This window comes from Petromyzon marinus, chromosome 22 (assembly GCF_048934315.1).
Source record: "Petromyzon marinus isolate PM22_M1 ecotype Great Lakes invasive population chromosome 22, UKy_Petmar_22M1.pri1.0, whole genome shotgun sequence".
NCBI classification, from domain to species: domain Eukaryota; kingdom Metazoa; phylum Chordata; class Hyperoartia; order Petromyzontiformes; family Petromyzontidae; genus Petromyzon; species Petromyzon marinus.
In genome coordinates, this window is record NC_133688.1 from 11,748,755 (window position 1) to 11,770,571 (window position 21,817).

Consider the following 21,817-nt stretch of genomic DNA (forward strand, 5'->3'; position numbering starts at 1 on the left):
AACCCAAACCCCCACACATCCTGGGGGGGGGGGGGGGGCCCAGTGGAAGTACGTCGGCAACCTACTTGCTGCGCTGCCATCTCCTGGCCACCTCGTAGACCTGCGGCTTCGCGAGCCTCACACTCCCCCCCCCCCCCCCCCCCCGGGGGAGCCTGCGTGCTCCCAGTCGGTTCCCAGCCGTGAGCGCCGATCGGTAACTCAGCGGCGGTGATGGCCGTGCGTCACGAGCGGTGCGGAAAGCCGCGCCCGCCACCTCCCTAAGCCCTAAGCCACCTCCCTAAGCCACGGTGGCAAGGTGGTATCTAACTCGCCTGGTATACAAGAGGTCGTGGTGTTCGATCCCGATCCTGGCACCATTATATTTGGAGTTTGTGGTCCCGTGGATTTTCTCTCCGGGTCCTCCGGTTTTTCCCCTCCACATTTAGAATCGACTTGCATTTAGAGTGTTTTGCTCCTTAAAATGTCCCGCGTGATAAGCCACTTCGTTGAGCTATCATTTGTGGCCAGGTCGCTTCTGAAAAAAAAAAATATCTATACAGCTCCATGGGCCTCACCTGGATGAAATAAAAAAAAAATTATAATCTAACCTGGCCCGGGCAAGACGCGGGGCAAAGCTATCCACACCGTTCTTCCATGTGCCAGTGGTCGTCGGCGCGGTTGGCGTGGGCCCCCCCCCCCCAGCCCCCCGGTGCAAGGAATGAAACGGGCTGCCCCCTCTGTCCAATCAACCCCTGATCCCCCCCCCCCCCCCCCCACCGAGCTCGTGGGCCCCTCTGACTCATGGGCCCTGGGTGCAGTTGCACCGTCTTCACACTCGACAGCTTAGCCGCTCGTCGCGCGGCCTCGGGCGTGCCTGCATCGATGCTCCCGCGTTTGTTGAGCGGTGTGCGCGCGTGTTGTTGTTGTTGTTGTTGTTCTTTCTGGATCTTGCTCCCAGGGCGGCGATTAACACTCCCGTTCCACCCGTATCGCTCACCGATTGCCAAACAGAATTTGACTATCTCGCTCGCTGTGAACGCAGGCTCTGTCGATACCGGGCCAACGTTGGTGCCGCTTTGAGTCGAGTGGAATACAGGACAATCGCAGAATGCAGCTGTTGCTTGTGTAAACAAATCTATATGAGTTGGTTGGGTGTCTCTGTGGGCTAATACTTTGTCAAACCACTGAGCCAGCATGGTTGAAAGCCTGGGTTTGAACCCACTTAGCCACCTGCGATTAAACCAGATTCTCATGTGCAGTGAGTTGATGGTCTTTGGCTAGCTAACAATGACACGAACAAATCAACAATGCGTTTTTAATTTGGATTGCTGCTTAATTTGCATCGTTATTCTACAATGACAATTTCAACTTTCAGTTCGATCGACAACACTCAACGCTTATTCTTTGACGGATTCGCGCCAGACATTTACGCCCAGTCCAGCGAATGGACCAAAGCTTTCCGTGGACAGCACCAATTGGTATTCTGCCATAAAATACTGGTAACTCGTGGCACCTGGCAACACCTGGCGAGCACCGAATGTGACCCGTTCAAGCGCTCTCCAGCCTCAACCCTCGTAGGCGTCTGAGATCCGATGAGATTGTGTGGTGCGTATGAGGTTTAGTCGGTCGTAGGATTCAATTTCGACACAGCCAGAGTCATTGTCTCCCCGCTCAGGCGTGTATTGGTCAATGTTCATCGCCCCCCCCCCCCCCCGTTGGCAGTAGGACAGTTGTGGAAAATTCCACATTATCTATGACATGAACCAGCCTGTCCACAAAACAACCAATTCATAGAGTCATGCCTATGACTCTAGAATGTTAACCTGGAAGGGGTTTGTGCGGTGGGCAGTGCCTCGCATCGTGAACGAACCGCTACTCCACCAACCTCCACTGGAGCAGAATGGAAGGCCTTCATCCAGCAGTGGATCGAAGATGGGGTGTAAATAATAACAATAATTGGTAATTGAATAATTATGAATGAACAATTATTATTATTATTCCTGATGGAGTCTCACTGTGTTTTCTAGCACACACGTACGTGTATGTGTATATACACGGAGTCTTTTGAGGACTTGTGACTTAGGAACAGCCGCAAGAGATGGTAACCTTCGGGTCCCAGTGTTTGTACAAAAAAACGGACGGGCTGAAGCAGAATTAATGAATGAAAAAAACCCTTTATTTGAGCCAAATAAATGTGTTAGATGGGAATTAATTAATGGCAGGGGATTTTGTAAATATTACAGCTGCGATGAATATCTTTCCTACTCCTTGGCTGGCTAATGTCATGCACACGCGAGCACACACAGGAAGATATCTCTCCGCAAGTGAAAAACGCTGCCTACATCCGAAGCGATTTAATTCGCGCAAGTTTAGCTGCCGACGATGGCTTTTGCGGGACATAATTAGCGGGCTTGGCATTTGAGAATTGGTTTGGATGCTACGCGAAGCTTAAAGTTCACCAACAGTGGGGACATTCGGTTCGAGGCCACGCACTCGGCCGGGCTTAATCGGAACGTGACCCTTTCTGATGAGATGCGTTTGTTTCCGTGCCTCCGCTTTGGCTGGAGATCAAAATGTAAATGGTCGCAGGCAGCGGCTACGAGTAACCCGGCTTCTAATGAGATTGTGGAATTATTTCATTTATTGACACCGCCATCATCATTGTCGTTGTCTCCATTTACTTACGCGTCAATCGTACTGCCGTGAAATCATCGTTGTCGTCGTCGTTATCAATTGTATCATCATCATCAAATTGCTTTTCAATTACGTCAACGTGAAATGACCTCTGGAATCATCACCATCATCATCGCAAAAAGTCATTGCCATCATCACTATCCACTGTCAAATTCCATTCATGCCATTCATATCATCAATTCTGTCAGCAGCTGCAGCGGTTATAAGATGTGTAACATAATGTGGCAAGTAGGTTGATACCCCTATTGACATGAGGGCAGTTTGAGTGCGCTCCCTTGGTACGTTGGCGAACGTCACCGCGATGGGGCCCTCCTCGAGGCTTTCCGTGGCGGGGATTTGAATTTTCTCCGCCGCCTTGTTTGTCTCTTAACATTCCCCTTAATCCGAGCGAACAAATGTGCCAGGGAGTGAAAGGGTGGCACTCGGCAGTAGTTTAAATTAATTTTGGGCAGGGATGATGGGGTTTTGCGGTGGCGGTGGTGCGGCGTGGGGCGCCCCCGTTGGGCTCCGTATGGATTATTCGCACGACCGCGGTCACAATTATCCACAACGGTTTGGGAGAACCAGTGTGAAATCAATTGCAATCATTCCTAATGAAATCGAATCATTTTAAATCAAATAGACTTAATTGCAACAGAACTGGGCACGCGCGCATTCAAAACAAGAAAACGTGGATTGCCATGGGCGGCCAATGTGGAAGCATGCATTTTTTTTTTTAGGGGGTGCGTTGTGAAACGGTCCCGTGGAGAGTAGAGTTAGTCTTGGTTGGCGGAGAGACACCAACTCCTGTGGAACGAGAACTGCCAAGAAAATTGTTTCGCCATTGCGAGCCTGATTGTGGCTGATGGGGGGCACCTGACGGATTGTCATTCGGTGGGGTGGTGGAGCGGTGGGGGGGGGGGGGGAGCCGGGGTCGGTTATTTGTGCTCTTACATTCCAGGGGTAAAGAAGGGGGGATGTCGTGTGGTCGCACACAAAGGGCGGCGATACTCCTTCGCCCTCTTGGTAAACACTCTCACCTGCCCGGTGCCTCTCTCCGCCGCCCCCCCCCCCCAAAACAGGGGCACCATTCACCCCGCGATGAATAAATAAATGAGCGCGCCGCCGCCGCCCGCCGCACAAAGGCAGTTGGCGACGCGGAACGCCGTCAACGGCCGGCCGGCCGTGCATGCACGCATCGCGCGTGCGTGCACGCGGTGGGAGATTTGTTTAAAAATATATATATTTTTTAAATATGCAGCACGCGTGTATTTTCCATGCGCAGGTCCGCACGCGGATACATTATTCACACGACGCAAACGGAACGACACTAAACCTCACCAACAGGTCATAATGAACACTGTAGCGGAAAGGTGTGTGGATTGGGTTTGGTTCCCGTTGGCCACAGGTAAGCCCCATTTGGCAATGAATGCCCATTTGCGATGGAGAGCTGGTTACACAATAGAAACATGGCGAGTGTGTGCGCGTGTGCACGTGTGTGTGTAGCAGGCGAATATCTGAATCAATACCCCTTAGGTCGAATCAGCCTCAAATGAGTACCTGGTGCGGTGTGTAAACATCGCCACTGGGGAGACAAAGGCGGCCGGGCGTGGGGCTGGGCCACCCCTCGTGCCGGCCTTCACAGGTGCTGCTCGCTAGCAGCACTCGCCCCAACAGTCTGTTAAGGCTATAACGGGGTATCTTTGCCTTTGTAGGAGACTAAAGTTGCGCGCACGCAGATGCGTAAAAGGGCTAAAGGTGCGATTCATTGAATTTCAACACCGGAGATGTGACAGGACGTGCGATTGTGCGATGAACATACTCGGCGACACGTTCCGCGACAACAGCAATCGACTGCAAGACGTCCACTCTCCAACCCACGTGCCATCGCGGCCCCATTTGCCCCAGCACAGACATTACAATCGTATCCGCTCGACGGAAGAGCATCGAAACGCGCGCACACGCGCGTTGAACTTCGCGCGCGGGCCGCACGTGGCCAGCCGCGCTCGTCGGAGGCGCATTTTGGCCTGACGAGACTGGTGGGGCCATGGGCGACGTCAGCGCCGCGCCCATGGCTGGAGGCGTGGATAGGAGAGTGCGCGCGAGACCGCGCCGCCTTTGTCTCCCTCGCTCGGATACTGCCCAGGCCTCTGCAGCAGAGGCTGCGTCTCGCCCGTCAGAGCCCCCCGGGGTTTAATGTGTTGTCGCTGATGCTCCCCGGACGGGTGGTGGTTGTAGCCAGCGTCACACCCGGCCACCTTTGTCTCCCCCCAGTGCTGATGCTTACACAGCACGGCAAATACTCGTTTCAAGGCTGTGGCAACCTAGAGGGGGTCCAATGGTCATAGCACGATGTGCGGATCACTGCCGACACTTTATACACAATGACAAGGAACCCCCATATTGCTGTTAGCGAGCACCTATGAAGGCTGGCACAGCACACGAGGGGGTGGGTGGCCAGCACCACGCCTGGCCGCCTTTGTCTGCCCAGTGGCGACGTTTACACACCGCAACAGGTACTAATTGGAGGCTGAGTCGACCTAGGGGATGCCCAGGACTGGTTCAGATAATCGTCACTGGTGTTGGTGGCCATGAGCGGGAACCGAACCCGTGTCGCCGGGCTCGAAGTGCGGCGCTCTGTCCGCTACACCGGCGCTCCCCCCCGCTACTTTATATAAGCACGCACACAGGGCCACGTAAACAGGTCACGGAATAATTTCAACACATTCTTCAATAACGCTGTGGCCTTAAAAGGAAAACTGTATATAACGGGTCACCTTTTGGGCAATGTCCCTTGTTCATAGCACATACTTCGAGAAAGCCAGAGAGATGGAGAGGGTTGGAAGACGCCACTTGACGCCGCGGGGCCCGATGAGAATTTCATTTTATAATGTGTCTTGACGATACCATTTTAAACTGTCAATTAAATAGTCGCCTATGAGTAAGACCCATTTAGGCGTGGAACGTTGCGCCAACGTTTCGGGCCAACGGTTGGTCCTAACGGTTCTGACCACACGCCAACGTTGGCCCAACGTTGCCGTGTCTGCTGGGTAATTACCCCATTAGTATAAACTAGTAAGGCTGCCATTAGCGCGTGAGGCCACTTTGGCTGCCACACCGCCGGGTCGCTGTACAAAGACAAATATCATCCCGTGTAGCCTTCATAGACTGCTGGGGGCGGGTGATGTTAGCGAGCACCTATGAAGGCCGGCACGGCACACTAGGGGTGGGTAGCAAACACCACGCCCGGCCGCCTTTGTCTCCCTAGTGGCGATGTTTACACATTACACCAGGTAATCATTTGGGGCTGAATCGACCTAGGGGAGGCCTAGGACCGGTTCAGATAATCGTCACTGGCGTTGGCCACGAGCGAGAATCGAACTCGGCTCGTCCGGTTCGAAGCGCCGCTCGCTAACCGCTCCACCACCGCTCCCCACGTGTGTGTACATTGCTGCACAGACACACGCACGCAGACACCGGGACGGGATGCACCGCGCAGTGCCCTCTGTTGGAAAGCCAATTGTCTTCCCCAATTGCCATTTTTTTCCAATCGCCACAGCAAGCCTATTTAGGCACCGCAGGGCGAGCATTACAACACGTTACAAGAGCATTCAGGTGTGTGTGTACAATTTAGCACTGCTAGAGAGAGTTTGATTTATCCGACCAAGTGTGCAGTACGGCGGTTTGAAGCTATGGCTCACATCCGAGTTGGAGATTCATTCCCGCCCGTCGCACTTGTAGGGTAGGTAAAACAAATGCCGCTCAGCGGATATTGCTCAGTCGTTGTCCAGTGGAGAGACAAGGTCCCCGCTGAAGGAATGTGGCATTTCCATAATTGTGTCAGGGCGCTGTGAACAAGACACTGAGCACTTGCCCCCACCTCTTGATCGTTTTACGCCGCGCAATTTTAAATCATCCCTCCGTCATTTTGTCATAGCGTCCCGTCCGTTAGTCCTGGACTGCTTGCACGAGGCCACCGTCGCCTGCAGACGCAGGCCGCCCCTTTTACGAAAGAGGGACGCGAAGTCTCGGCGGGAGGGGGGGGCTCTCTCGGCGGGGGGGGCCCTCCCGCCCGGCGAACTGAAACGCTCCGGGCTGGACGGGGTCGCACGCACGAAAGAACCCAACGAAAACGTGGGAGGACACGCGCGCTTCCCGCCTTTCGGCATTTCGTTTTCGCGTTGGGTCCCACTCCCCACCGCCCCCCCCGTCGGCGAATGACAAAGTCGCAGACGCCGGCGTTGGCGCTGCAAGCGAGCCACTTCAGCAGGCGGGAGAGAGGTGGGGGGGGGGTAGCTCGCGGTGCTCCGTATTGTTCTGTCGTCGCGCTGAGGTTCGTTCCACCGCAGGTACAATGGAAAGCAACGTTTGCCTTCGAGCGAAGGTCTTCGGATATGGCCTGACCTTATGCGTGACGTCACTTGACATTAGTGAGGCTGATGCAGGCATGATGTCTCCCTCCTTGCAAGTCTCCGTCAAAGCGGGGGGGGGGTGGGGGGAGCCCGAGCCCAGATGTATTTTTATTTATTTGTGTTTTTGTTTCGCAACAGAAAACATTTACATCAAAGTGGATTACGCAAAGTGGCATCTTGGCCAAGGGGTTTATGTGTGTGTGGGTGAGTATGTGTATGAGTGGATGGGTGTGTGTGTGTGTGTCTAAGTATGTGTGCGACCCGGCATGGTGCTGGCCACCCACGCGCTTTCTGTGCACTGCCGGCCTTCAAAGGTGCTCGCTAACAACACTTGCCCCAAAAGTCTGTTCAGGCTGTACGCGGGAGGTCTTTGTGTGCGGTTGTACGCACTGTGTGCAATTTGTCGGTGCCATGGCGTTGCAATGTCACTGCATGCTTACGGCCCTTTTGCCAATCCACCTGTGGGGGACCGACTCGTCGCACCGTGCCAGTGGAGGGGGTTTGTTTGACCGTACTTCACCACTCCTGACGAGTGTGTACGTTTTAACCAAATGGTGCTGGTTAATGCAGGCATAGAAGAAGGCCAACAGCGCATTTTACACTAAAATACATTCTACGTTGGCCCTGCGGTGATACAGAACATAGGTTGGTTGTTGTATTGCGCACGCGAGCGGTGCGAGTAGCTTCCTGCCAGACTGATGCCTGGCTGAAGGCCACAATTAGACGCAAAATGAGTCACGGGAACGCGTCTCCTTCCCGACCTCCGCAGGCGTGAGTACGCGCGCCTGCTCGCGCGTTGTACGCACGGTTCGTTGTTACTCGTTTTACGTGAAATAAATATCTGTTGGCGTTTCCACGCCAGGTCTTTTTTTCACCTTGCACGTCGAATCTTATTTTTAGGTCATTACCGAGCCGCGTGCGTTTGACGTTTTTAGTTTGTGCACCTCACCCAGTTTTGCTGTTGATGCTTTAATTAGATTTTTCTGGGGCGTTTTTTCGTAATTTGAATTTTTTTTACACCCGGTTGGATTTTTTTTCGTCGTCGTTTCATAAAACACCCTTGAAGTCGCGTTCGTTCTCTTCACTCGGATGGCTTTAATAAGCAAAGCAAATGGAATATTCCGCTTTTGGTATTTAGAGCGAAACTAGTCTACCCTCGAGCAAATGGATGCGTTTGTCTCAGTGGGCTGTTCACCTGTCTTAAAATAAACTCATTGCGAACGGTTACCGCAATGAGATGCCGCTTGTGTGAATGTGGTGGTGGTTGTTGTGGTCAATGTGGTGGTGGTTGTTGTGGGCAGTGTGGTGGTTGTGGTGAATGTGATGGTGGTGAATGTGGTGAATGTGGTGGTTATTGTGGTGAATGTGGGGCTTTGTTGATTATGTATTGGTTGTTGACATGTTATAGTTGGTATGACGCTGGTATCGGTGTGGTGATACTCAGAGTGTTTGGCAATGTTACGCCACGCACTCAACAATATTTATTGGCGATAACCTTATTCATTAGTAAGCAACGTTGCACTGTTATTTCTATTAATCGTGCAGTATTTTCTCTTCAATACAAATGTAATATATTACAATGCAACGCTATTGCTGAAGTAAACAATAACAGCATAACAATAACCCACGCGCAGCATGTGAGCGTATCAATTGTTGTCCAAAATAACTTGCGATGAAATGTTATTAACAGGTCACCTCCTGTCATTCTTTGTCTCTCCCAATACGTTCCCACACCTCCCTCTGCCTCCTCATGTCTCCCGATACCTTCCCATACCTCTCTCCATGCCTCCCCGTGCCCCTCCATGTCTCCGTATACCTCCCTCTACCCATCAATACCTCCGCACGGCTCTCCACAACATCCCTTTACGTTCCCGTCACCTCCCCCACGGCCTTCCGCGCGCCTCTCCCTCCGCCTCCCCCAACCGCCTTCACCGCGTGCAGTGCTCAGTATCCGGGGGGCCCAGGACGACGATCCACCGGACCCCCAGCTCATGCGTCTGGACAACATGCTGCTGGCCGAGGGGGTGGCAGGCCCCGAAAAGGGCGGGGGCTCGGCGGCGGCCGCGGCGGCCGCGGCGGTGGCCGGCGGCGCCAACGCCGACAACTCAGCGGAGCACTCGGACTACCGCGCCAAGCTCGCCCAGATCCGGCAGATCTACCACACGGAGCTGGAGAAGTACGAGCAGGTGAGGATGGTCAGTGGCTTTGAAACTCACGCAGGTTCACGCAGGTTCACGCGGGTTCACGCGGGGTCACGCGGGGTCACGCAGGTTCACAGACACGCGCGTCCGTGGCGGCGGCCTTCACGGTCGTCGCCACGGCGGCGGCGGCGGCGGTGGTGGTAGCCGTTGGTGGTAAAGGTGGAGTTGAATGAGCGACGGTGAGGAAGTGGATGCGACGGCGACGGTGGCGGTGGTTCCGATGATGGATTTTTTGCGATGGTAGTAATGATGATGATGATGGAAAGGTGGTGGGTTATATGGTAACAGCAATATTAGCATATATTTCAATGTGGAATTTATGATGACGATGGTAACGGTAGAGGGCACCTGATGCATAAATGATGATCATGATCTGGCTAATGGTAAAGGTACTCCATCGTATAAATTATGTTGATAAATATTGTCTTGTGTATAAAGGATGTTCATGATGATGAAAGTGATGGTAGTCTACTCCATAAATAGCGATGCTGATGCATCCCTGTCAACCCACACGGTTTACTCCGTAATCTTGTACAGGGAAATTGAGTTTTCACGTCCACATGGTGTCCAGCCGTTTCAATACGAGCAAAAAAATTGTGTTTGTTTGTGTTCCTCCCTTGGGATGAGACTTTGTAGGATGAACGTTGAGATTTTATAAGGGCACGGGGACACCAATAAGGTCTGAATTGGTCTGTTAGAAGGTAGGGCACTGGTAAGGGGTTGACAGGTGTGCTGATGGTAAATAAAAGTATATTGTGATGAGAAATTAAGACAGGTGTTAAAATGTTCAAACACCAAATCGATACCTATTGCAAGGCATCAAGTCTGCATTAACCACATGTACTTGTGGCAAAACATGCAAACAAACTATTATACAATATAAGAGTATGTTGTCCAAACAATGATGTTGATGATGACATCATCACCATCATAACAATTGGAGAAATACAATGAGTGAAATTGGGTCGGCCTACATTAGCGGCAGCGGCCGGCAATCGAACATGAGCAGCAGCTCCGTTCCGTTGTGGAAGAAGCTCCGAGCACGCGGAGCGGAACGTCGGGCATCGTGCCAAATGATGACAACAACGAACACGCACGGGAGGGCTGCGATCGCGACGATGCCGCCGCCGCCGCCGACGACGACGACGATGAAGCGACGGTGCTGACGTTGGTGTCACGATACCCCCCGCCCCCGCCGCCTCCCCCGCCTGCCCCTCCACCCCCCCCCTCCCTCCCTCCCCCCCAACCCTGGACGTGGTGCGGCAGGCGTGCAACGAGTTCACGACCCACGTGATGAACCTGCTGCGGGAGCAGAGCCGCACGCGGCCCATCTCGCCCAAGGAGATCGAGCGCATGGTGGGCATCATCCACCGCAAGTTCAGCTCCATCCAGATGCAGCTCAAGCAGAGCACGTGCGAGGCCGTCATGATCCTGCGCTCGCGGTTCCTCGACGCACGGTGAGAGCCGCCCGGCGGGAAACGGCGGCGAGGTGTTGACCACCTCGCCTGGTGCACGGGAGGTCGTGGGTCTGATCCCGACCCTGACGCCTGCTGCTGTATATTTGGAGTTTTTCGTGTCTCTCTCTCTCTCTCTCCGTGATCGCGTGGATTTTTCGTCCCGGGTCCTCCGGTTTTTCCCTCCGCATTTGTAGACGCCGCGCGTTTAGAGTATTTGGCTGCTATAAATTTCCACGTGATAACCTGCCACTTCGTTGAGCTATCATTTGTGGCCAGGTCGCTTCTGAATAAAGAGCTATGCGGCTCAGTGGGCCCTGCCTGTTCAAATACAAAATAGTTTAGTTTTACATTTCGTTTAGATGATGGGAGGTGTATTCTGAAGAGAGAGGAGAAAATATATTCGGATGAGAAGAGATGGGAGATGTGGTAAGAAGTGCAAAGAGATGAATTCAAAATAGAGATAGGAGAGAAGAGAGTGGTGTGCGATGTATTCAAAAGACAGAGGAGATGTATTGAGAAGAGAGACAGATAGGACTTTGTTAACAAGTAGTAGGCTTTCGCAAACCAATATCATCCATAATTGAGGTTTTTTGGGTTAGATAGCGTAAATATATAAATGTAGGGTTTGTCACGTAAACAGAACATGCCAATAAGGAACTAAACAGGAGGATTTCTCCACAAATCTGGCTGTCGCCTGATGAAGCTAGTTGTAACTACTTGCAAAATGTTAAACTCAGATTGTAAATGTTGTGGCTTTGCTCTCCAACACACCGGTGTGCTGTACTAGTGACGAATTGGCCACGTTCTGTTCACGCAACAACCCTTACTAGTTGGCTGTGTCGGTTGGTGGCGGGTTTAACGACACATTTATATATTTACGCGATCTAACCCCAAAAAACCTCTGTTATGGAAGAGAGTTAGAAGATGCATTCGATAGAGAGAGAGATGGGAGATGCGTGTTTATGTATGTGTGTGTGTGTGCACTTGCGCTCCTGATTTGATATGTCCAGAGACGCACGAGTCACATGGAGGCCATTCAGGGAAGTGCTGGTTTGTAAACTCATCAGATCGGTGACATTGCCACATAAATTTGCCGGCTAATAGGAAAGAAACCCTTGACTACAAAAAAGTCCATAAGACGATAAATTACCAAAGTTAGAGTGAGTGATTTCCCGCCGCTCAAATAAGCAACGAGGCGCTGGTGCTCATCTCCTGTTTATTATTCTGCAGAGCCAGTGGTGTAAATACCCTCATGGTTGGGGCCATTCTACCCATGGACGATCACGTCTGTTCTCGTCTTCCCCACCGTGCGAGACTCAGCCCATCGACCCCAGAGGGGCCGATGGGCTGAGTCAACCGCCCTCAACCAGGATTTGAACTCTCAACTTTCCGATTGCTGCGAGTCCCCCTCGCTCGCTCCCTCGCCAGCTCCGCCTGCTGCTGTGCCGCCCGGCCGGTTAGATGGCGATGAAATATCTCGAATGCCGCGTTGTCATCACGGCGCCGGCAGAGGCGTCGGCGTTAACGTTGTGCGTAATAACAGTAATTAAAACAAAAGCGTCACGGGGAGCACGTCAAGGTAACGCACCATCGCTGGCGGGGGTCTCTCCAACTGCGGAATTTACAAATGAGGGAAGGCAACGCCTACCCCACCGCCCCCTTGCACGAGCCCCGCTAATTCCACAGGAGGTGGGACGTTCCAAAATAAATCCGCACGCTCCCGCGTTCGGTCACGAGTGCGACAGATACGGGAGGGGGTGGGGGGGGGGGGGGTTCGCAGTGGTGGTCTGTGCCGCGTTTTTAAACGTAGGCAAGCGCGCGCCGGTCGGCAGGGAACGTTTCTCCCGCTGCCCGAAGAGTTCTCCGTAAGTTTCGCTTTTGTCCGTGGTTATTTTTTGCCAAATCCTTCGTACATATCTGTGATTTACTTGAGCAGCTCTTGGCAGCAACGTCCACTGATTGTGGACTGTATTCGTCTGATTGCATTTTATTGTTACTAATGTATTCCTCTGCTACGAATAGCGTGATCACGTGGTGCGGGCAATTACGGTGCAATGCGCTATTGCGAACAAAAACGCGAGGTCGACTTTTTAACTCCCGGGCTGTTTCCACCATTCTATTCACAACGCATGGCAACGAGCCGCGCCACCACCACCACCAGCACCGCTTTCGATTTCACACTCACCCATCCGAGCGGCGATAGCGTCAAATTATAGCCCCAAATCATGGGGGGTGAGGGGTGGCAGTGGGTCATCGATTCGTGGCAAGATCTTAACTACCTCGCCTGGTATGCAGGAGGTCGTGGGTTCAATCCCGACCCTGACGCCTGCTGCATATTTGGAGTTTGCATGCCTCTCTCTCCCCGTGGTCGTCTGGATTTCTCTCCGGGTACTCCGGTTTTTCCCTCCACATTTAGAATCAACATCACGCGTTTAGAGCATTTGGCTGCTGCTATACATTTCCACACGATAAGCCACTTCGTTGAGCTATCATTTGTGGCCAGGTCGCTTCCGAAAATGAGCTATACAGTTCGGTGGGCCTTACCTGGTAAAATAAAAAGTTTAGTTGAGTTAATATTAAAAAAAAAGTTTTGTTTAGTACAGTTAGGTTAGTTTAGTATACCTCCACCGCATTGTGACGTTATCGAAAGACGCAAACAAAGCCGAGCTGAGCCCCGTCTCGTGACCGTGTGATGCATAATTGACCGCCGCTGCTGCTGTTGCCTGCTTTGGTGTTTTGCGCAGACGCAAGCGTCGCAACTTCAGCAAGCAGGCGACAGAGATTCTCAACGAGTACTTCTACTCACACCTGAGCAACCCCTACCCCAGCGAGGAAGCCAAGGAGGAGCTGGCGAAAAAATGCGGCATCACTGTCTCGCAGGTCAGCCATCCCGGCGCCTCTGCGTCCTCCGCGCTTGTGTGCACCCGTGTGCGTGTCGTGTGTACGTATGGGGAGCGGTAGTGTAGCTGTTCGCGTGCGGCGCTATGAACCCGGCGACCCGAGTTCGATTCCCGCTTACGGCAACCAACACCGGTGACGATTATCTGAACCGGTCCTTGGCCTCCCCTAGGTCGACTCAGCCTCAAATGAGTACCTGGTACGGTGTGTAGTAAACATCGGCACTGGGTAAACAAAGGCGGCCGGGCGTGGTGCTGGCCACCCACCCCCTCGTGTGCCGTTCCGGCCTTCACAGGTGCTACTCGGTAACAGCACTTGCCCCAACAGTCTGTTAAGGCTATACCGGGGATCTTTGTCTTAGTCTTGTGTATGTGTGTGTGTGTCTGTCCGTGTGTGCCTTTGTTTTTGTTTGTGTATGAGCGGACAGAGTTTCGATTCCCACTCACAACTAACATGGGTGACGAATATCTGACCCAGTTCTGGGCCTCCCCTAGGTCGACTCGGCCTTAAATGAGTACCTGGTGTGCTGTGGAAACATTATCATTGGGGAGACAAAGGCGGTCGGCCCGGGTACTGGCCACCCACCCTCTCATGTGCCGTGCCAGCCTTAATAGGAGCTCGCTAACAGCACTTGCCCCCAACAGTCTAATGAAGACTATGTATGGGGTCGTTGTGTTTGTTTTTGTGTGTCAGTCTGTCTGTGTTGTGTCTCTGTCAGCCTGTTTGTATTTGCATTTCTATCAATATGTCCATATTCTCTAACTGTTTGTGCGTCAGTGTGTCTGCCTGTTAGCGGCGTGTCATTCTGTGTGTGTGCCAGTCTGGTGGGGAGCGGTGACGTAACGGTTAGCGCTACGCTGCGCTACGAACCCGGCGACCCGAGTTCTGTTCCCGCTCACGGCCACCAATCGTCACACCGGTGACGATTATCTGAACCGGTCCTTGGCCTCCCCTAGGTCGACTCAGCCTCAAATGAGTACCTGGTGCGGTGTGTAAACATCGCCGCTAGGGAGACGAAGGCGGCCGGGCAGTGGTGCTGTCCACCCACCCCCTCGCGTGCCGTGCCGGCCTTCACAGGTGCTCGCTAGCAGCACTTGCCCCAAGAGTCTGTTAAGGCTACACGGGGGATCTTTGTCTTTTTTGTGTCAGTCTGTCCAACAGTCTACCAGTGTGTTCATCAAGCCAAGCGGTCATTGAGACATTCTCTGGCTACTTGCCCGTCATATTGTCATATACGCTATGTATATGAGGGGTGATGGACAGGCGTGTGGCCCCATGCAGCGTAGGAGCGGTGCTAAATAAAACACAACGGTTACGGAGTCACCACTCTTCTGACTGCACGTCCATCTGACCGAACATCACGGTAACGCAGGGTCTTCTGGAAGACAAGGAGGAGGAGGGGGGGGGGGGAAACGCAACGTAAGACTCGGCGAATCTTGTGTTCGAGTGATAACGTGTAATTCACTTACTCTTTGGTTCTATTCGGTAAAGTCACGTAGGTAAAAAATAAAATAACAAAAATCACGACGTTTCGGCCACAACACAAGTGGCCTTCATCAGGTTGTGGCCGAAACGTCGTGATTTTTGTTATTTTATTTTTTACCTACGTGACTTTACCGAATAGAACCAAAGAGTATGGATCCTTGCAGTCACGAAAGCTTCAAATCTAGAATTGTAATTCACCTATTCATTTAGCGCGCACGCGTGTGCGAGATTGGGACTAGCTGGTGGGACCGTTGGCTTCCTCGGGCGGGTAGGTGTTAGGGGGGACTTGGGGGTACGATGTGTAAAACGATGCTGAAACAGCCAATAAAAATGTCATAGGCCAAGGTTCCGCTTCTGGTGGATGGACCGCTACGTGAGCGAGCTCTATGTGGCCCCTACTGTCGTTGCTTGGGCTACTCTTCCATCAGAGCTAACTACAAAACAAATATTCACGAACTATTTTTTTTATTTTACCAGGTAAGGGCACACTGAGCTATTCAGCGCTCTTCAGAAGCGACGCTGGCCACAAAGGATAGCTCGTCAAGTGACTTGTCGCGTGGAACATTTATACCGGTCAAATACTCTGAACAGCACATTTCCAAATGTGGAGGGAGGCTCTGGAGAACAATCCACCCGACCACGAGGAGAACACGCAAACTCCTTAATATACAGGCATCGTCAGGGTGGGCATCGAACCCACGATCTCCTGTATACCAGGCAAAGTAGTTAACATGTCATGCTTCATAAAAAAAAACTCCTGCACACAAACAGGATACGAATGTGGATGTCATTTACACGTTTTCCCAAAATAAACGTGCAGCAAATGCATTTGCAGGAGGAGGAATAAGCAGCGTGTGACAAATTCCATCCAATCGCGGATGGCTCCTGTCGTGAAATAAAAAAAACTGTCAAATCGCCGTCCAAATCGCAGCAGAAACTCAATGCAGCGGGATGGCGAGAGACCAAAAAGTTCCTTTTGAATAAATGGCAAAAAAAATCACATCACGAACGTGCAAGCCGAAGAGAGCACTGAACAACGTTTTTAGACCCACGCCTAGGCTGCGTGTTTCCGGCTATCCGACTCGAGCTGAGAGATTTTGCGAATGGGCAGACGAAAAAGAAGAAGACGGAGAAGCAGAAGTGAAAAAAAGAAGTAGCAAAAGAAGAAGAATAGAAAGTGAAGAAGCAGAAGAAGAGAAAAGAAGAGAATAAGATAAAAATAAGAAAAAGAAGATTAAAAGAAAAGGAAGACAAGAAAAAGAAGACTAAAAGAAGAATAATAATAATAAAGGGAGACGGAGAACGAAGGAGAGGATGAAGAATGACGAAGAAAAACGTAAAGAACCGTTAAAGTAGATCGGACGAGCTTTCGTGACGTCGCCGCAGTGACGTCGATTCCAGGAGCGGCGCCGGAGAGCGGTGCCCCTGCCGTGGCGTTGGAGCCTCGCCGGGCTCGCCGCCACGCGCCACGCGCCACGCGCCGTGCTCACGGCTGTCGGGGGGGGGAAAAAAATACGGACGAAAGTTTCGAAGCCGTTGCATTTCTTCGCGTGAAAAAAAAACATCGTCCACACGCACGAGGGGCCTTCGCAGTCGAGGAGGACGAACAACCGCAGCTTGGGTGGCGCTCAGGAGGCGCACGCCCGTTGACCCGAATGTCGGCACCTGCTTGATTAGGCCTCTGCTTTCGAGTGTGTTGACGTGTGGGGGAAAGACGAAGACAAACTAAAGACGAAAAGCGCTTCAATCTCGATTTAAAAAGTGCATCGGCTCCAGGGGCTTCCTGACAGCGGAGGGGAGAGCGTCGCAGACGGCCGCAGAAGCGCATCCGAAAGCCGCCGCGCGATGCCGCTGGCCGTCTACACGACGGGAGATGTCAAATTCGCGGGATTGCGTCTCCCTTGAACAGGCGACGATTCTTTGTTGGGGCGACCGTTTGCGTTCGTCTCGCACACGCAAACGGTGACGTATCAGTCGGACCGCTCGCGAATTGAACAAAAAAGCGTGCACGCGCGCCAGTGGTTTTTGAACAGGAGAGACGCAACGACCACGACCTCTGTCCGTACTCGAGACGCAGTCGCCCTCCGGAATCTCGTAAAACCCCTGAGAGAGAGAGAGACGGGCACCGGGGCGGGCTGTGATCGGTGGCCAAGGGTTGCCCGCAACTCGGACCGTCGACAAGTCCCCTGGGGGCGGGGGGGGGGGGACTCCATTGAGGCGTCTTGGCCGCCACTCTCATTTTGCTGACATCTCCATAGGTCGAGCAGAGACGAGTGGTCATGGATGGTTTGCGTATGAATTGGGTGCGTTTTATTGCGTTTTGTGCTCATGGGCGCGCGAATGTGTGCGAGTGTGTTCGAGTGTGTGTCCGAGTGTGTGTGTGTGTGGGTGAGTGTGTGTGTGAGTGTGTCCGAGTGTGTTTGTCTGAGTGTGTGTGTGGGTGAGTGTGTCCGAGTGTGTGTGTGTGCTCATTCAGAGGAGGAGTTGGAGACGCTGCTGCTGAGACTGGAGCGTGCCACTAAGAGATGGGGCCTTACCATCAGCCCCAAAAAAACTAAGCACCTGCCTGGGTATTTTGTACCATCGGACACTCCACCCCCACAACTCCCAATCGGTGATGGGGCAGTTGTGGAGAGAGTGGAGAGTTTCCCATACCTGGGCAGTGTGCTTATGACCGGCTCCAGTTTAACAGCAGAGGTCTCACTCCGAATCAGTCGAGCGGCAATATCTTTTCATCGGTTGCGTAACGCTGTGTGGAAGCAACCTGGTCTGTCGCTCCGCACTAAGCTTCAGGTCTTCTCGGCCACGGTCATTCCCTCCCTTCTCTACGCTTGCGAAACGTTGACTCCCCTAATGGAACATCTTCGCCGGTTAGAAACATTTAGGCTAGCCTGCCTACGATCCATCCTGGGTTTAACCAGGCTGGATTGTGTGAGGAGCTCACAAATCCTTGAAAGATCTGGGCAAGGTCCCATCGGTGAGCTCCTCCGGCAGGCAAGGCTGCGTTGGCTGGGTCATGTAGCCCGCATGCCCAGCTACCGCATGCCAAAACAGCTTTTGTTTGGCCGGATCGAGGCGTGATGTGGTACAGGAGGACGTGGAGCTGAGTGGACTTGCCGATGACTGGTACCAGCGGTGTCAAGGTCGGCCTCTGTGGAGGAGGCTCGTGAAGGATGCTACTGGGCAGTTGGAGGCAGTCGCCCTCCAACAACAACGGAGGGCGTAGGAGCGACGCTCACAACAACGAGCGGAGCGCCGGGTGGCTAAAGCACAGCAGGTTGGCACAGTAGGGGGCACAGGTGGTGCATCAGCCAGTCATCTCAGTCATCTTAGTCAGTCGACCCGTGGCACTTGGGTCTGCCCCATGACCTCCTGCCAGCGGGCGTTCGACTCTTCACGTGGCCTCAAGGTGCACATGGCCTGGCACAAGCGTCGTGGTGACGTCACCACCACTTAGTGGCGAATGACGGTTGTTGTTGTTGTGTCCGAGTGTGTGTGTAAGTGTGTCAGAGTGTGTGCGTGTGGGGAGTGGTGGCGTAGCAGTTAGCGTGCTGCGCTATGAAACTGGCGACCCGAGTTTGGTTCCCGCTCACGATCAACACCAGTAACGATTATCTGAACCAGTCCTGGGTCTGCCCTAGGTCGAATCAGCCTCAAATGAGTACCTGGTGCGGTGTAAAACATCACCACTAGGGAGGGGAGACAAAGGCGGCCGGGAGTGGTGCTGGTCACACACCCCCTCATGTGCAGTGTCGGCCTTCATAGATGCTCGCTAAGAGCACTTGCCCCAAAAGTATGTGAAGGCTATATGGGTGATCTTTGTCTTTGTGTCGACACAACACATCATGAAACTTGTCTATCCAATAACAGTAACAACCGCGATATCGGGTGCGGTTACAGCGCTAGCGCAGTGACAGTAATCACATGAAACATTTTAACAATGCCCAAATTATCATAGCTGCTGCATTCTTCACAATTGGTGGCCCTAAGCCGGTGGTGGAAACTCCACGTTCCTGTGGAATAGGCCGGTCTCTTCATCGGATAATAATCACTGCCTGCTTCCGGCCAAAAAATAAAATCGGAATTCATTTGTGTCCGTCCCAGATGGATTATGAGGCGTATCGTTGTTCTCGATTCTTGGATGATAACCAGATTCTTACGCTAACAATACACGCATTGAAATTTGTACGTAAGATTTCATTACTTAGAATTAATGCACATTATATGCTAATCTTATGTGGAGGTCAGTGGAATTAATTACACGGCTTAGAACATATTAGGCAAACGAGACGGACAATGCAAATGGGACAATGCAAATGGGACAATGCAAATGGGACAATGCAAGTGGGACAATGCAAATGGAACAATGCAAGTGGGACAATGCAAATGGGACAATGCAAGTGGGACAATGCAAGTGGGACAATGCAAGTGGGACAATGCAAATGGGACAATGCAAGTGGGACAATGCAAATGGGACAATGCAAATGGGACAATGCAAATGGGACAATGCAAGTGGGACAATGCAAATGGGACAATGCAAGTGGGACGATGCAAGTGGGACAATGCAAGTGGGACAATGCAAATGGGACAATGCAAATGGGACAATGCAAGTGGGACAATGAAAATGGGACAATGCAAATGGGACAATGCAAGTGGGACAATGCAAATGGGACAATGCAAGTGGGACAATGCAAGTGGGACAATGCAAGTGGGACAATGCAAATGGGACAATGCAAATGGGACAATGCAAGTGGGACAATGCAAATGGGACATTGCAAGTGGGACAATATAAATTGGACACTAAAAATGGGACAATATAAATTGGACACTAAAAATGAGACAATATAAATTGGACATTAAAAATGGGACAATATAAATGACACAATGCGAGTGAGACAAACAATATATTCCTGAGTGGACTCAAAAACCCCCAATTGTGACAATTAATCAAATTGATAGGGGTGGCAGTGGTGGGTTGGGGTGAATCGTTACACACCCTAATTACAATGCAATTAAATACATATTCGGTAATGATTTGCATGTTTGTGCGATGTGATGTTTGAGCGAGAGAGAGAGCCAAGGACACGCGCTCGCGCGCCACGCGTAGCCCCGATGACTTTGTTCTTGGAACAGAGGCTGCCCTTTGCTTCACGCAAACGCACCCAGTTACGACCCCCCCCGCCTCGCCACCTTAACACCAGGTGGGAGAACACGATGTGACTGGGATTCGGAACGTGGCGGCCCATTTTGTTTACGTGACAAGCCTTACTGATTGGCTGCGTCGAGTGGTTGGAGGGTTTTGACTACACATTTACATCCATTCTCTTTGGTTCTTTCGGTAAAGTCACGTAGGTAGAAAAATAATAAACCACGACGTTTCGATCGCAACAACAAGCGACCGTCTTCAGGTGAGAGACATTTGTATTCACTCGATCTGACCCAAACCAAACCCCCTTTATTATGGATAATATTGGTCGCGAATGCCTACGTGTTCAACTGAGAGAGATGCCTAGGTGTTCAACTGAGAGGGAGATGCCTACGTGTTCAACTGAGAGAGAGAGATGCCTAGGTGTTCAACTTAGAGGGAGATGCCCACGTGTTCAACTTAGAGGGAGATGCCTAGGTGTTCAACTGAGAGAGAGAGATGCCTAGGTGTTCAACTTAGAGGGAGATGCCTAGGTGTTCAACTGAGAGAGAGAGAGATGCCTAGGTGTTCAACTGAGAGGGAGATGCCTAGGTGTTCAAGTTAGAGGGAGATGCCCACGTGTTCAACTGAGAGAGAGATGCCTAGGTGTTCAACTGAGAGAGGGGGTGGGGGGGGGGAAGTCAACCATCGTACCGGCGACTGTCATAACAGCACACAGGTTCCGGAGTGCAACGCAGAGTGACGGCACCATCAATCATGGAACCCAGTCCCCCCACTAATGTAGATCACTGACCCATGTAACCCAGTCCCCCCACTAATGTAGATCACTGACCCATGGAACAGAGTCCCCCCACTAATGTAGATCACTGACTCATGTAACCCAGTCCCCCCACTAATGTAGATCACTGACTCATGTAACCCAGTCCCCCCACTAATGTAGATCACTGACTCATGTAACCCAGTCCCCCCACTAATGTAGACCACTGACTCATGTAACCCAGTCCCCCCATTAATGTAGATCACTGACTCATGTAACCCAGTCCCCCCACTAATGTAGATCACTGACTCATGTAACCCAGTCCCCCCACTAATGTAGATCACTGACTCATGTAACCCAGTCCCCCCACTAATGTAGACCACTGACTCATGGAGCCCAGTCCCCCCACTAATGTAGATCACTGACCCATGGAACCCAGTCCCCCCACTAATGTAGATCACTGACTTATGGAACCCAGTCCCCCCACTAATGTAGATCACTGACTTATGGAACCCAGTCCCCCCACTAATGTAGATCACTGACTCATGGAACCCAGTCCCTCCACTAATGTAGATCACTGACCCATGTAACCCAGTTCCCCCACTAATGTAGATCACTGACTCATGTAACCCAGTCCCCCCACTAATGTAGATCACTGACTCATGTAACCCAGTCCCCCCACTAATGTAGATCACTGACTCATGTAACCCAGTCCCCCCACTAATGTAGATCACTGACTCATGGAACCCAGTCCCCCCAGTAATGTAGATCACTGACCCATGTAACCGAGACCCCCCACTAATGTAGAT

The 21,817-nt window shown here is 52.0% G+C and overlaps 1 protein-coding gene across 5 annotated transcripts in view; it reads left to right on the top strand.

The window, feature by feature from the left end:
* Positions 1-21,817, top strand: part of LOC116945009 (pre-B-cell leukemia transcription factor 1-like) — a 235,145-nt gene that overhangs the window by 178,235 nt on the left and 35,093 nt on the right. For 3 of the 5 annotated variants that reach the window (XM_032959053.2, XM_032959049.2, XM_032959051.2), the window contains 3 exons: positions 9,006-9,259; positions 10,532-10,722; positions 13,467-13,602. In XM_032959053.2, the coding sequence (XP_032814944.1) occupies positions 9,006-9,259; positions 10,532-10,722; positions 13,467-13,602 (581 nt within the window). The remainder of the gene's footprint in view (positions 1-9,005; positions 9,260-10,531; positions 10,723-13,466; positions 13,603-21,817) is intronic. The other 2 variants (XM_032959050.2, XM_032959052.2) reach the window with 1 other exon arrangement.